This window comes from Strigops habroptila, chromosome 10, assembly GCF_004027225.2.
Source record: "Strigops habroptila isolate Jane chromosome 10, bStrHab1.2.pri, whole genome shotgun sequence".
Classification (NCBI taxonomy): domain Eukaryota; kingdom Metazoa; phylum Chordata; class Aves; order Psittaciformes; family Psittacidae; genus Strigops; species Strigops habroptila.
The window spans coordinates 14,418,079-14,433,185 of record NC_046359.1 but is presented as its reverse complement, the minus strand read 5'-3'; the positions used below and the strand labels follow the sequence as shown (position 1 = coordinate 14,433,185).

The following is a 15,107-nucleotide window of genomic DNA, read 5'->3' as shown; positions in this document are numbered from 1 at the left end:
TTTACAAGAACATTTATATACCCACAAGACTGTATACTGGAAACCTGAGAACACAAGAGCAATACGCATTTCACTCAGGTCATTCTACTGCAATAACAATAATAAACACTACAGATGATTCTGTTAGAAATGCCACATTGCAAATACTCTGACTTGCAAAAATAAATTATTTTTCCCCTAGCTACAGAGAAGCACTGTCTTAAAATGAAAATAAAAAAAACCCAACAAACCATTGCAGAAGTCAAAGAGCTAGAAGTTCACTGAACTAAAACCAAAAGTAATTAGCTTTTAGCTTAAAAACTATGAAATAAAATGATTGTTTCTTTCACAGGAGGGGCCTACCAGCCGCAAAATTTATCATTTTGTGATAAAACTGAAGGATTTCCTAGATAAATGAATTTCTGGCCAATTTCTGCTCTTTCTTATGTGGACAGCACTTCCATCAGAGTAAGAGGACCTGCATCCAAGCAGCTCAGATCAGAAATGGATGCTGCAGCTTCAACATAGCAGAATGCCAGAGGTAAAACTGGAGGCAAAACGCATTGATACCAGTGGACCAGAATTTCTGTCTCCATGTATTTTCAAAATTCTCTCTCAAACAAAACATTCAAAATCAAGAACAAGAAATCTGCTAATTTTTGCAGGATTTAAGGTTTTTCAAAGGTTCTTAAAATCAAGCCCACAGGAGACATGGCCTGTGCCTATTTGCTTTTCTCTGGCATGGAGCACAGGCAACTTTACTCTGTACAGTGTTCCAGAATACAGGAACTGGGAAATAAAAAATTAATAGAGAAAACATTACTATGACTTCTGATCTAGATATAGGATTGTGTATCTGCACAGAAGTACACACAGTTTCAGCCCGTCATTTCCAGCTTGCACTGTTAATTACGTTTCAGTGCACCTCACTAGATAAGAGGTATATTCCAGCCAAAAGCATATAAAGGTTGTAGTCCAAATTATGCAATGTGTCCTCCAGCTGATAATTCCAACAGGTACTGAACTGTTTAGTCTTGTGCAGCTTGGCAAACACTGCCTGTTTATCTTTACCCAAGCCTTCAGCATGCACATCAAACCAAACATGCTTTCTGCAAATATGACGACTGAATCTTCTTTTAATTTGGTATCAAAGTTTCAATTATATTCTGCCTACTACACTACTTTTGTATAAAGAAATAAACCAGGGTTTGAACACAACAACAAAATAAGAGTACGATTTCAAATATCCAGTTTGATGTATTTCTTACATGATCATAGCCTATCAGTTGACATCTGACAGGTATTCAGAAATAGTAATTAATCACTAGCACCTGCTGCACATGGACCACAGATTCTGTGCAATTATAGGTGGCAAAATTGCTGGTTTTATACTATAGCCTCCTACTATCATCTCCGGTGCTTAAGTATTGAGTCTGCAGACCACAGAGAACACAACTGTAGCAGAAACAGTCACTAAGTCAAGTCCTCATACAAGGAAATCGTGGCAAAAATCAACTGAAATGCGAGCGAACTCAGTTCCTTCTTTAGTAAGAAGAGAAATCAATCCTAAGGGTACCAGGTTCTAGCTCCTGACTCCAGGCATTAGCAATTCCTCGGGTTTCTGCCTCTTACTCCAGTTTATGTCTCCAAGGACAGAGGGAGGAAGAAATTTATGGTATGAAAGCTTTAAATTCCTGAACAGGAGATACAAGGTACGTAACTCTGCTCTCAATAATAAGATTTCCACTGCCTCAGAGTAATCAGTTAGGATTTAATAGAAGTACAGAAAAGACAAAAAGCTTAGAGAATAAAGAACAAGAATTGTAAATTATAAATACATTTTTCTCTGGGGAATCTAGTCAGAACAAATAATATCTTTATCTTTCGTTTAAATTCTCTGTATTTCCACTTCTGTATCTTGGTGAAAGGTGTGAATTGGAAGAGGTTTTCTACAATAAAGCCTTTTTTAGGATAACACACGCAGTATTAAAATAATTTTGGGGATAAAAAAACAGCTGTTCTAGGAAGGATTACAATTTCAGTGTTTTTATTCTGTTTCTATCATCAGATATTATACCTTCTCCATCTTTACGTTACTCCAGATTTGGTTATACTTCTCTATATCTGCGGGTATAAAGCCTGCAGCATTCTTGGAACCCTGTGGTGGTTCAAGTAACAAACTATACAGCAGATAGTCATTTCATTCATTTTAAGTGTATAACTATTAAGTAAAAAGTCAGTCAAGGATAATAATATTCCTATTTTACAGTACCTTAATTAAAGAAACCTTCATTTAGCTCATATCTTTACTACTGTATTTGCAAATACCTCAAAGAAAACCTTAAACCAATTAAGAACAAGAAAGAATGAGGCAGAAAGATCTAGCTAATCTGCATCTGACAATCAACAGGAACAAAAACTGGAACAAATAAAAAATAAAAACAACCTGTATTTCCTGAGGGACATGCTGTATTCCCAATGTAATGGTTTAAAACCTTAAATCTCAGGGTTTCTTTTGCTTAGATGTTTGTACTTCTAGATGCCAGTATCTAAATATTGCCAGTCAATATCAAAGCAAAGATGAAAGGTAGCGTCTCAGAAAATTATCTGACTTTTCATTCAGTCAGAGGTGAATTTACCGTCAATGTAAGGAGGTACAGTTCTTTACAAATTGCATCCATCTATGCAAGCACAGAATTAGCACAGAATTGTACACTGTAACTTACAAGAACACTGCCAAAACTCTTAAATGAACACTTTTGGGTGGAAATGTATTACTGTGCTAGATTTTGCATTAAAATACATCCATCTGAAAAAACACCCGTAAGTAAAAAGTTAAACCAACATCTTCACTCTCTGGTTCTGCGGCAGTATAATCCTGTTCTAGGACATCAATTTTACATCAGTGATCCCAGATGACCCAAGCCAACATTTTCTTGCTTACAGCTAAAAAAATAAATAAATAAAATCCAAAACATAAACTGAATGTAAAATGCTGCACTATTTTTATCTTCAATCTGCAGAAAGCCTGAATCTTTGGAGGGATAACTGCCTGAAATTGGTTTCACTGAAGTGTTACTTGAAAACAAACTGACACTATTCCTTAAATATCCTATCTCTATACTCACCCTAAACAGAAAGTCCATGAGGCAAAGCATCCTGAAGAGCCCTTTGCCCATTTTGGGATCCTGAAAATATACGCCATGTTAGCAATGCTAGGCCAACTGTTTACCCACTTTTTCAATAAAACTTCAGGTTTTTAAGAGGCCAAACACTGGTTTCATACTTTTAACCACATTTCACGATCAAGATTTCAAATACACGCCAAAATCCCATCCAGCAGGTCCTGACCAAATACATACAAGGCTGTAGGCATATGAAATGGCAAAATGAACAGAACCACAAAACCAATTAACTGAGTCTCTCAGTTACCTCATCTGCGAGACAAGGAAAGCAGTATTTACCTTGCTTTGAAAAGTAATGCCATCCTATCTGTTAAGTGTAAGTATATATGTCAGCAGTTTTCTTAGTCCTCTTCTGAGCACACCACCATTCTTGGACACACTTCACCTTTCTGCCTGCTTCCAAACAGTTTCAGTCAGACACAACTTTACCTTTCTGCCAAAACTGTAATTCTCTTAATACGATGCATAGAAATAGCAGCTGTACACCATCAGGAAAAAGAGCGCTTCACAATAAAATAAAACACACAGTTCAGCAGCATGACAATACTATCTGCTCAAACTCCAGAAGTGGTAAATGCTAAAGAAGGTCTGTTGGTCGTCACCAGGGCTAGTGTCATGCTAAAGGAGTTAGGATTGCACAGGAACCTGTTCAGTTTAGTTTTTTGGCATCTTAGCACCTCTTTCCTCCTGAAAAAAAGCTATAATCATTTAAAAAAAAAAAAAAAAAAAGTAGTTCAATCTTAGCCCAGTATCACAGAAGATGCAGCTGCAGAATTAGAATCTAATGAAGAATGGTTAAAATTGGTGGCATACAATTCCAAATTTATTCCAAATTCATTCATCTATGTTGCTTCATACGTATCCTGTTGCAACTCAATCAGCTGAGCAGCTCAGCTAAAAAGAGGAGTAATGCAGAAACCTAGAGCAGAGACAGCAAACTAGGAATAATTTGATATTTACAGACACCCCAAAAATTTAATGCACTCTATATGTAGCTGGCAATAGCATTTCAGGTGTAAAGGGAAAAATTGCCTGGCATACCAACAGAACTTTCTGCTTGCTTGTTTGTATGTGCACCAGCACACTAAAGTAGCATGTTCCACTGTGGGTTGAAGTTGATCACCTCTTGTTGCAGCAGAAGGCTGTTCAGTAACTTTTCACCGTCAGGCTGCATTTCCATGATTCCAACAGAGCCACTCTAAATTTCCATGGTACTACAACTTAGAAAACCTTCATGTCTACTGCTTATCCTACTTAAAGATGAGATCATCATTTTCCCTGATGAGAGACAACATAAAACTTCTGACCAAGCTCTGTTTTGTGCACCTGGTATATAACCACCTCTACAACTAGAAAAAATACCAGGTCATTTGAGGAGTTGTTATTCTGCATGCAATTAGGTCACTCTGCTACCTACAGAGAAAGAGTATTACATAGATATATAAAACATTTCAATAAGGTTAATACCATCAGATCTCAGAATAAAAAGATAGAAGCTCACCTCTGAGCATCAACAGAGAAATGGCCTGATCAAAAGACCCCCCTGGATATCAGTGGGCTTTGAACCAAGCTGCTGTGTCAGTTCAAGTTGCCTGAACACATATTTTATATTTCCTGAATTACAGATATTTGCATCTAATTATACAGATTGGCCAGATTAAATTTAACATCTCCATTGCATTTATACAAACTAAACCTCTATCCCCCAAGTGAAAATCATGAAGTATTTTACATATTTAAATGAACAACACCAGACAAGATGACCTTTATAATCACCATTATAAAAAACACATTACAAGTGACTCAAGACATATGGCAAACAATTATCCTAAACCGGACTGGTTTCCAGTCTTCTCAATCCTGACAAAAATCGATGTCAAAAATACAAATGTATTACAAGTTTTAATTATAAGAAATGCTTAGCAGAACTTACTCTTTACATATTACTAAATTCTACAGATATTATTTATCAAAAAAAGCAATTCCATAACACAAAAAGCCCTCAACTACTTACAATTAAGTATTATTTAACAGAGATGATATTACTAAAAAAATTATTGTAATTATTTTATATAAATTTTTGTGGAAGCCTGACATGGAATGAAAACTATTAGTCTGAATTTGATCCTCAAAGCTGGGTAACAACTCAAAATGCAATGACTACCATCATAGAATTGTAAGACAAAAAGATGTATATGGGTATACTTAACCAGAAAGATCCCAAGTGCTTTAAAATTGAAGAAAACGAGAATCATGCTTACAATGAAATGCAGACAAGCATATAATATGCATAATAGTACAAGTCCAAGCAAACGCAGAAATACCAATTTTTCAAATGAAACAGCAGAGAGAATGCTGATGAGCAGAGTGCAATTACTCATACTGTATTTGGCCATGACAACACAAAAGGAGCTCTGCAAGGTTAGGCTTCTTGGTTTTGTTGTTTTGTTTTTAACTTTTCTTATGTGGACCTCGCTTTTACATGCTGCCTGACAGAGGGCTGCTGAGCACTACTTTGGACCATCAGCTGAATGTCAGCTGAGAATAAAGGATGCTACCAGCTGTAGTGCCAGTCCTGTTCCTGCACCACCACCAAGGGTTTTACACTTTCAGTGAAAGTTAAATAGGGTGAATGCTGGCTAAATCTGACAAGATCACTGTTTAAATAGAGATGGCCATAGGCATAAGCAATAAGCCATTCCATTTCACCATTCACTTCAATGACAACAAGCATTTTATATAGGTATGACATGCAGAATGTAATGACCTTGCACAAATTAGAAGTGGACACACAATGAGACTGGGAACAGCTTCCTCCTCATGGAAGCCCATCTGTTACACACTACGTGGTTCTTTAACGATTTATTTAAACAGAAGCAATCAAAAGGTTTAGCTTTTCAGTTTAGAATCAGATAATCACTTAGACACAGGATAAATGGTGGAAACGATATGGAAAACCTATTTGATGCAGAAAAACCAGAACTGAGGAACAAAATTAAAACCACTACATGAAAAATCAGTAAGCAAAACACGGAATAATTTTGTTCATGTGATAGGCAGATACCGAAATGGTATTTTTTGAAATAATTAAAAGTAGTATAAGGTTTTCAATAATCTTTAGACATTTTCAAAAAGCATTAAAAAAATCAGTTATGAAGAGAAATATGGAAGCTTTAGTATAATGGCTATTAGTAAAAAAATAACTAAAAAAAAAAAAAAAAAAGCCAACCAACAAAGAGTTCCCAGTGGGAAACACATGCTGTTGTAAGACATCCAGTATTGAACCTGTCAGAATAACATATTTTTGAAAGAGAATAAAAACACTTTGCATTAAATGGTCATTAACAGTTTGGTAAGTCACATCCTATACAATTGTATATGAAGCACAGAATGTGCCTTTCATAAATATTTCCGTATGCAAAGCCAATATTACTTTAAGCAGCACCACTAGTGATTTCTGCTGTCCACCTGGTATTAAGCTTTATACTACTTAATTGCATCCTCCACAGGAGCCAAATATGAAGCTTTTTAAACAATGACTATAAAAAGACTATGAGAATTTGTTATTCTGTGAAGTACATTCTTAACATTTTATTCATAAGTAGCTAAGTTAAAACATTTTTTTTAAAGAAGGCAAATTACAAACTGGATTCAAATAGGTTTCTCTTGCGTTAGAGGACAGAAAGCTATGAGGTATTTCGTGCAAGCATGCAGAGCGTGTGCATTGAACAAAAGAAAGAAAATCTGAGTGTGAAAGAAAATTCCAGTGTCCTAAAAAAACCCCTCTGCTACGCCTGATTCATTATTTAATAAATGTATCTGTTCAATCCCAGAAAGCTTCACTCTACAAGCAGGCTGGTAAGAGCTTTAGGACTTACACAACCAGCTTCTAAGACTATAAAACTCAATCATGTCAAATGAGAGTTGAGCAGTAGAGACTGAAGTATCAGCCTCCAAACAATAGTTTAAAAAAGGGTTAAAAAGCTATTTTGACCTGTGGGATAGCCTTTATTTTGTATTTCCTCTAGAAATTAATTCAGTAGAAATTCTACTTAAGATGACTTGGCAAGCACAACCTAGCAATTAGATAGCAAAATACAGTGTCCCCCCCCCAGTTTTGTGCATAGATACATTATTTACAAGGAGATGCTTTCCTAAAAGTGTAATAGGGGCAGAAAATGGCTGAATGCAGTCAGAAAAGGAATTCACCAAATGAGGCAGGAAAACTTGCCTGTCAGTACTGGTAATGAGGAAACCAAGAGGGTAGGTTTCATTTCCAATCCTGGGTTACAAATATGAACCAACCCAAGCCAGAATTTATAGGCAGAATCCAGCAGTTTTGGCAGACGGGCGAGTAATTAAGCTTCACTTGTCTGGAACATGGGTTTTGTTGATTTGGGCTGCAAAGCAGTTCTCTTCCTTGCCATAACAGAACCTTCCAATTTTGTAAGGTGGGTCTGCTCAACAGTAAATCACAGACCTTCAGTGATTTTTCCCACAGCCATAATGTCTTAGGCTACAAAAATACCTGCAATCTAGAAGAATGTAAAACTCACACAGAGCATCACTTGATTTCAAATCTGTTTATTTCAAGTCATTAATTCAATCATGACTGATGCTACAGCATCAATTGGGAAACTGTTTCACCACCATTCCAGGTAAAATTGCATGACCTCTGAGTCTCTGGCTTTCCTACCTGTAAAATGGCAGTAACAGTTCATCACTTTCTACAAAAGTGTTCTGATGCCCCCAGAAGTAAGTGTCTAAAGGGCAAATTAGTACTATTCTTCCTAAAATGCTCATACATGGCATTACTTGTCAATGCTTTTGTTATCCAACAGGGAAAACATTTTTAAGTATCTCTAAAAATATGAAAGGATTTTTGTCAAATCTCCATTATAGGGAGTACTGACAGCCCTCAGCGCAGTAAGCCAAGCCTGATTTTTGCACTGCATCTGCAATATCTTTTATACTTGGGCAGCTGGCACAGAGTGAGAAAATTCATTAACATGCTAATGATGTGTCCTATTTAAAATTCCAGCTCTGATTATTGTGTGATTAAGTCTCTTCCCTTGACGTCTGCTTCCTTATATCTGCATTACTGTGAGAAATCAACAATTATTAATGAAGTAAAAAAATAGGTTACCAATTTATACACAAGACAAACATACGCACACATTTCAGCATTTCACTGCTTCACAGACAAAGTAGTATTATCTTCGGTTAAAAAAAAAAAAGAAGTTTTCAAGAAGTTCACTGGCACAAAATAGAACAGTTCAAGTGCCAGATGAGAAAGAGCCACGTGTAGGAATACCTGCACAGGTTTTAAGGTTCTATTAAAAAAAGAGGGAGGGCTCCTAATGCAGGAAAAGTAGAAGGTTATGCCCTGGAAACAATACAAAAGCAAGAATGAGAGGAGACAAGAGATCCAGTTGATCTGATTGCCCTTCTCAAAGAAAAATGAAGCATCTCTTTTCCACAATGAAAGGCATTTAAACCAACTGACTTACTTAAACTAGCATTCATTTGCCTTCAAAATGAGAAGACCAAGGCACCGCTTTCTCTGCATTACTTTCAGTAGCTTATGTTTAGTTACGGACAGACACCTATTTCATCGTGTTGAGCCAAAGCACAGCACAACTGTGCCACAGAGGAATCACAGGTACACCCCTACTGCACACCAGGACACAGATCAGCCAGCCTAGCCCTGTTTGGTTTTGCTGTTTAAGTTCACGTAGCCTGAAGGGCTCCCTACTGAAATCTGTGCAGGCAGCTAGTAACAAAAGCCAGAGGACAATAACATCCTCAGCTAGTAGAGTTACATGGAGAAGGAATTTCTCTCACTGGTTTCTAGCTATAAGAAGTCAAGCTAACCAAGAATGGGCTGCACTAAGCAATGGTACCACTCACGCTAATTTTACCCATGGCATGGAACAGCTGAGCACACGCTGCACTAGTAGCTCAAAGAACAGAAGCATTTTAGGAGACATTTTCCTGCCAGACTACACTCTCCCAAAATCACAGTCACCAAAACCAAGGGGTCAGCACACCCCTCCACCACAAGCCCCATACCCCTGCTGCAAGCCTTGTGCTGATGCTGGTGCTCCCACCAGGCAGTAGTGTGTCTCACAGGTGCACTGATGCCCAGCTCACAGCAGGCTTCTGGTCTGAGCTGGCATACAGGATGGGGAAGAAACACAAGGAAAAGTCAAAACCACCCTTCTTCTCAGCAGCAACACAGATTTTACTTGCGTAAATGAGCCACAAAGCCCGAGGATGCGCATTAAGTCAGCTCGGCCACCCTGACTCAGATTTCACATTTCACAGTGCAGACAAAGCCAACACAATTATCTACAGTTCTTTTAAACAACAGCAAAAACAAATGGTAACAAAAATCGTATTCCAATTGTTTATGCTTTCTTCTCCAAATATAAAAGTACTCTACAAAATAAGAACTGGTTCATAAAAGTGGATGCCATCTTTGAGACACAATCTAGACACTGTTTTCCAGAGCGTACCAGAAGGCTTACATTCAGTTAAATGTGTTGGTATCAAACTTCTGCTAGTATTCTCAAACCTACATGAGTTTCCATTTGTTAAAGGACAAAATGGTGCATATAACATGCAAGGGGGGCAGAGATGAGGAAAAGGGAAGATCTCAGATTTTAATTTATGTGTCTCTGACTAGTATCTGCTTGCTAGTTTTATTTTACACAAGGATAAATTTCTCCTTACGCCTACAGAATCACAACAAATTAAAAGAACAATCCACATAGTAAACACAGTATTTTGCAATTTATTGCCATAAACTGTAGGACAGTAGAGGTCAGACCAAGAAGACACCTCATTACAGCTACACATATGCAAAACGGAAAAAAAAAAAAAAGTCTGTGAACTGCTACCAATTCTGTTGCATTAGCAAGAGTCTTGAAGAGGTTTTGTTTAGAACCTCTTCTGCTGCAGAAAAATACAAATGAGAAGTACATGTGTATTATAGGAAGTGTAATTGTCCTAGAAACAAAGGAGTGGATTAGAAGGTCAGAACCCTCTTCAACTCACTTGCAAGTCCAAGCAATGAGGAAGCATTGTCTGGTGTGTATTTGCAGCTCTGGATCATAATGCACTAATTTGAGTAATCATTTTTTAAATTTTTATCTAGTTTCTAAGAAAGCAAGTTCTTCTCTAGTAGCATGTGTATATACATATTATTCTATGTATTTTTAAAACACTGTCGTAAGATATATCCAGTTGCCTACAAAACTTTTGTTTCTAAGATAGCTCTGCTTATCCATTTGCCTATGAAGAAACTTCATATAATTTTAAAACAGAGGTGCTTTCCTCTGTTGGTTGCTTCAGCCAACCTCATGAGATCCGGAAAAAGGAAAGACATTTCCAATCCCCTAGAGCTTTAAAGTAGCTCTCAGATTTATACTTAGCTGTTTAGAGGTAACTATAGTAACCGTACACTTGTAGTCAATTAAATGTTATTCAGCCTTTTCATTTAATCAAGCAGCAAGGCCACTTTATCTGCTTAACTTCGGGAGAGGATACAGCAGATAAGAGGCTAAGTCTAGGAACGACCGTGCTGTTTGTTAATTTGTCAGTAGCTTTCCCAGTAATTGCAGAGAACTTCTCCAACTCCACCGTGACACTACAACCCAAGCACACTGCTAATAGTTACACGAGTTGCACTTGGCAAGCTGTTTACCCCCCCAAACATAAATTTACAAAGAGAACTCTTGCCTTCTGAACCAGCCATCCCTCACACCTCATACACTCATACCCATCACCAAGTATGCTTTATGTATACACTAAATATTTAGTTATATATACACTAAATATGTTGCTGTTGTCACGGCCAGCCACATCTACTGTTTCCACATAAAAGACCATATATGTTTCTCTGTATGTGAATACATGCACAATATCATCATCCTTATTATTATTATAAAAATGGGCTTAGAAAAGACAGTTTTTGGGAACAGGGCTAAGACAGATTTCAAAAATCTGTATGTTGCTGGGATACCCCTTTTCCCCCTCAGACTCTCTCACCTAAAGTGGAAACAGCTGAGAGCATATTCAGCATAATGCTTATCTGGGTCCTGGCCAAACTTACCTCAGAAAAATCAGTATGTTTTGTGAAACACAAGATGGTTCATCAAACCCAGTAGACATCTAGGAGCTCATGACTGAGCAAGAGCTGTAAGAGCCTGTGAACTACTTACCAAAGGCAGTCTCTCCTTGTTCAAGTTCTTGTTTCACTCTGGTGTAATCATATTTGATTCTCTCTAGTTTTCGGACATTTCTGGCACTCAGACCCAACAGTTCATTGAGAAGTCCTTCCAGCCCCTCCTTCTCTGATGTTAATGATCTTATTTCTTCTGCTAGGTCCTTTGCAGTACCAAAATTACTTCCTGTGTGTTTTGCGGGGACAGGAGAAAGGGAGAGGAAAGAGACAATGAAGCAGGCACTCGCAACATCAGTAGGCTACACAGCAAACAAGGGAAATTAAGCAACTATACTTCCCAACAGCAACTGAAAGACCAATTTGGGGGGAGGTGGGGGAGGGCAAAGGACAAAAAAAACCCGCTTTGCAAGCATCCATTTCAATAATATTCTACAAAACCAATCATAATTGTAGCAAATTTAACCTTATAGAAATACCATGTGTAATTATTGATACAATTTACAGTTTTGGAGAAAACCTGTTCCTAAGGGTCCATACTTCAAAAAATGTCATATCGTAATTCATTGATCACTACAGTGTGATCTGTCAGACCATTTTCTTGGAGAACACATCAACTCGCAATACTTTTGAAATAGATGCTATTAATCTACTAGACCCTGACGTATTTCTTCTTGAGCGAAGCAGCACTATGATGTTGTTTGTAACAAGAACCAGAAGGTTGCTTATAAATGACACACTGCATTTCTTAAATGGCACGCAGCCTGTGCAAAGACCATCAGGAGATGTTCTTCTGAGAGACCATATTTGAAAGCCACAACTCTCCAGCTCTGGCTCTCCCTGAAGGATAAAACCTCAGACACAGGCAGAATACATCAGTATCATCCTCTCACACTGCTCCGGAGTTTTTAAAAAATGACTGGCTCCTTGGCTCCTTGGGACAGGGATCCAGAGTCAAAGTTCAATTCCCAACTGGTCTGCAGTGTAGCCTAGTAACATTTGCCCACTTGACCTTTTTGAAAACCATTTTTATAAAGAACCTGAGAGGAACGTTTCCTTAGTTCACAGGGAATCCTTGAGTATAAATAGACGATGACAGTCTGAGATGCTCAGCTATTAAATTATTTTTAAATAGCAGTAGAATAAATATTACAATGCTACATTTATACAGCTGAACCTGTGTGTTTTCAATGATTCAGTTGCTTGGCTGGGGGGAAAAGAAAAAAAGAAAAAAACACCCCACTTTAAAGAATACCAATTTCCATGTAGATTTACCCAATACAAAATAAAAGACATATAGCACAAGATCTAAACTCTAGCATCGTCCTAACTTAGCAAAAATTTCGTGGTATGATACAGTAAATTAAGGCACTTAGAAAATTTAGTCTTGAAGCAAACACAAAGCACATTCAGTCACACATATAAGACATATAACGGCTTCTGAAGTGCATGCAATGACTTTAGACTCCAGAAATAACTCTAACACCACCAGCATTATTAAGATATAAAGGTGTCCTTTGGCTTTTGTTTCCGGAATATAAGATGTTGTTTACACTCAATAGATCAATTTAGAAGTTTATTTTAGAAAATTATGACATAATCCAAAACATTAAATCCACATCAGAGTATTCTAAATTGTGGCATTACATTCTTTTTACCTGGTGTCTCAAAAGTGTTGATCACAAAGTCTTAAACAGGAATGGTTTGCCTGCTCTTCAGTTCCTTCAGGACAGAGGACTGAGTATTTACACTGGTCAGAAACCACCGCCAGCTGCTGAGAAAGGCTTCATTCCTCCAGAATGTAGGAGTGAACAGAAGCAGTTCCAGCAAATAACTACAATCATCCTCCTGGAGGAAAGAAGCTGCTGCAAACTGAAGTGGATGTATGAGGACAGGTGTGCCAAAAGGAGACTGAACTTTCCAAAATTTTGGGAAAAATGGTATCAAATAAGACAAATTTAAAGACTGTACATTGCAAAGTATGGTAGCCTTTATTTTGTTTTAGTTTAGTCTTAAGGCTATGGTAGTTTCAGCCAACCCCTTTTTCTCACTTAAAGCTGACACTTTTTTTGTTTCTTTATAAGAGCTCAAAATTCTCTAATTTCTAATTCTCAGCTAAAATCCTGTTTCCCAGTTCTGTCTTACAAAGAATTATACAATTAAATAACTGTCAATATGCTTTACAAATAGTAGGATCTCATGGCTTACCAGCGCATTTATTGGGAAACAATAGCACAATTTTTATTATCTGCATCTGTCACATGTTCCCAAGTGGGCAAAACACAGCAGCAAGAAAAGCAAGACAAAAATCACTGGGAAAATGGCGATTATTCAGACACTTCTAAGGCAACAAGACTTACAATTCAACGGTCCACCTTTATTCACCTGAATTCATCCCAAGCATCAAAGCATAAGAGCCTTAATAAAACATGAAGGCAAGAGATTCTTCATTAGAATCTGGAGCCTGCTCTTGCATTTCAGAAGTCAACAAGAAAAGAAGTATGATATTAAAGTTTTATACATCCTGAATGGATCTGAATCCCCAGAGGGGAAGTTTATGTCAAAACTGAGGCTATGAGGAAATGGCATTAGATACATGCCCAAAATCCAAACCACAAGTGCCTGATTCAGCTCCCCATGACAGCAGAAGTGTCTGGAAGTCTGCAGTAAAAATTCAGAAGAGTGTGCACAAGTTCATGCACCACAAGTGCCATCAGTGAGCTCCTGACCTCAATCACAGCAACCAAAATAACTGCTTTCTAAATGCTATAAGAAGGTTGGTTTAAAAATTAATATATAATCCCTAGCTGCCAGCATTAAAAAAATATGCCCTTCTTTCTCAGTTTTTTTTGTTAAGAGACAAACATTTGATGCTGCAGAAACATTCTGAAGACGTGTCAAAATATTTTCTTCTGCTAATATCCTGAAAATGCTGAAATTCCTCCTTTTGATGATACAATAATTCTTTTTTCCTAAGTGAACACAATAACTGTTACTTTGTCAACCACTCCGAGGTATGTTTTATATAGCCATACCCCTGGGACAGTTCTAGTTGGGTGATACTATACAAACAGAGTCAGCCCCAACTTTTCCCAGGAAACTCAAAAATCACTGAAGCTAACAGGACTGCTCACACAGAAAATCTGTATGGAGATGACAAAAGTAAGGAACTAATAGTCTAACATCAAAGCTTAGCTTTTTGTCTCAAACAAGACAGAAACAGGGATTTTATGAAGGGGACTGAAGGGTGAAATGCTACTTTTCCCATCCTTCATCCTATCTCACAGTCATGCTTACCACCAATGTGCAATTTTAGCCACTTCATACACATTCATATAAACACACTGGGCACAAACTGGTACACCAAATGGGGAAACCCACAAATTCAGAAAACTGTTTATAAACCTCCAGGATTGAAAGTCTGATGCTCTATCAGAATCTTAAACCTATTCCATTTCAACTTGAATACATGGAATCAAGAGTGCTTGGACAAAATTGGGGCAGGGGAAAGGGGAGAAATAATCATGGGAAGTAAAGTTGGGATTACAATAAAATCTGAAATCATTCACATGAACTCAGCCAAACTGATTATACTTCTACAACACTGAAAAGTCAATTTTAAATTTTCCAGTTAATTCAAAGTATCCAGTGCTCTTATCGGGTTGAATAACAAGCTTGCAGTACACTGTCATAAGGAGCTGAGTAGATATACTTTACTTTTGAGAAGCTGAACACTACCATCACAGAAAGGACAGCAA

At 37.5% G+C, this 15,107-nt stretch overlaps 1 protein-coding gene across 8 annotated transcripts in view; it reads right to left on the bottom strand.

Annotated features, from left to right (window-relative positions):
* The window catches only part of DISC1 (DISC1 scaffold protein), a 199,713-nt gene that overhangs the window by 93,515 nt on the left and 91,091 nt on the right, over window positions 1–15,107 (bottom strand). For all 8 annotated transcript variants that reach the window (XR_003993512.1, XM_030499706.1, XM_030499701.1 and 5 more), the window contains exon 9: window positions 11,390–11,578. Coding sequence is in view for 7 of the 8 variants with exons in the window: in XM_030499706.1 (XP_030355566.1) it covers window positions 11,390–11,578 (189 nt within the window). In the remaining variant the exon portion in view is untranslated. The remainder of the gene's footprint in view (window positions 1–11,389; window positions 11,579–15,107) is intronic.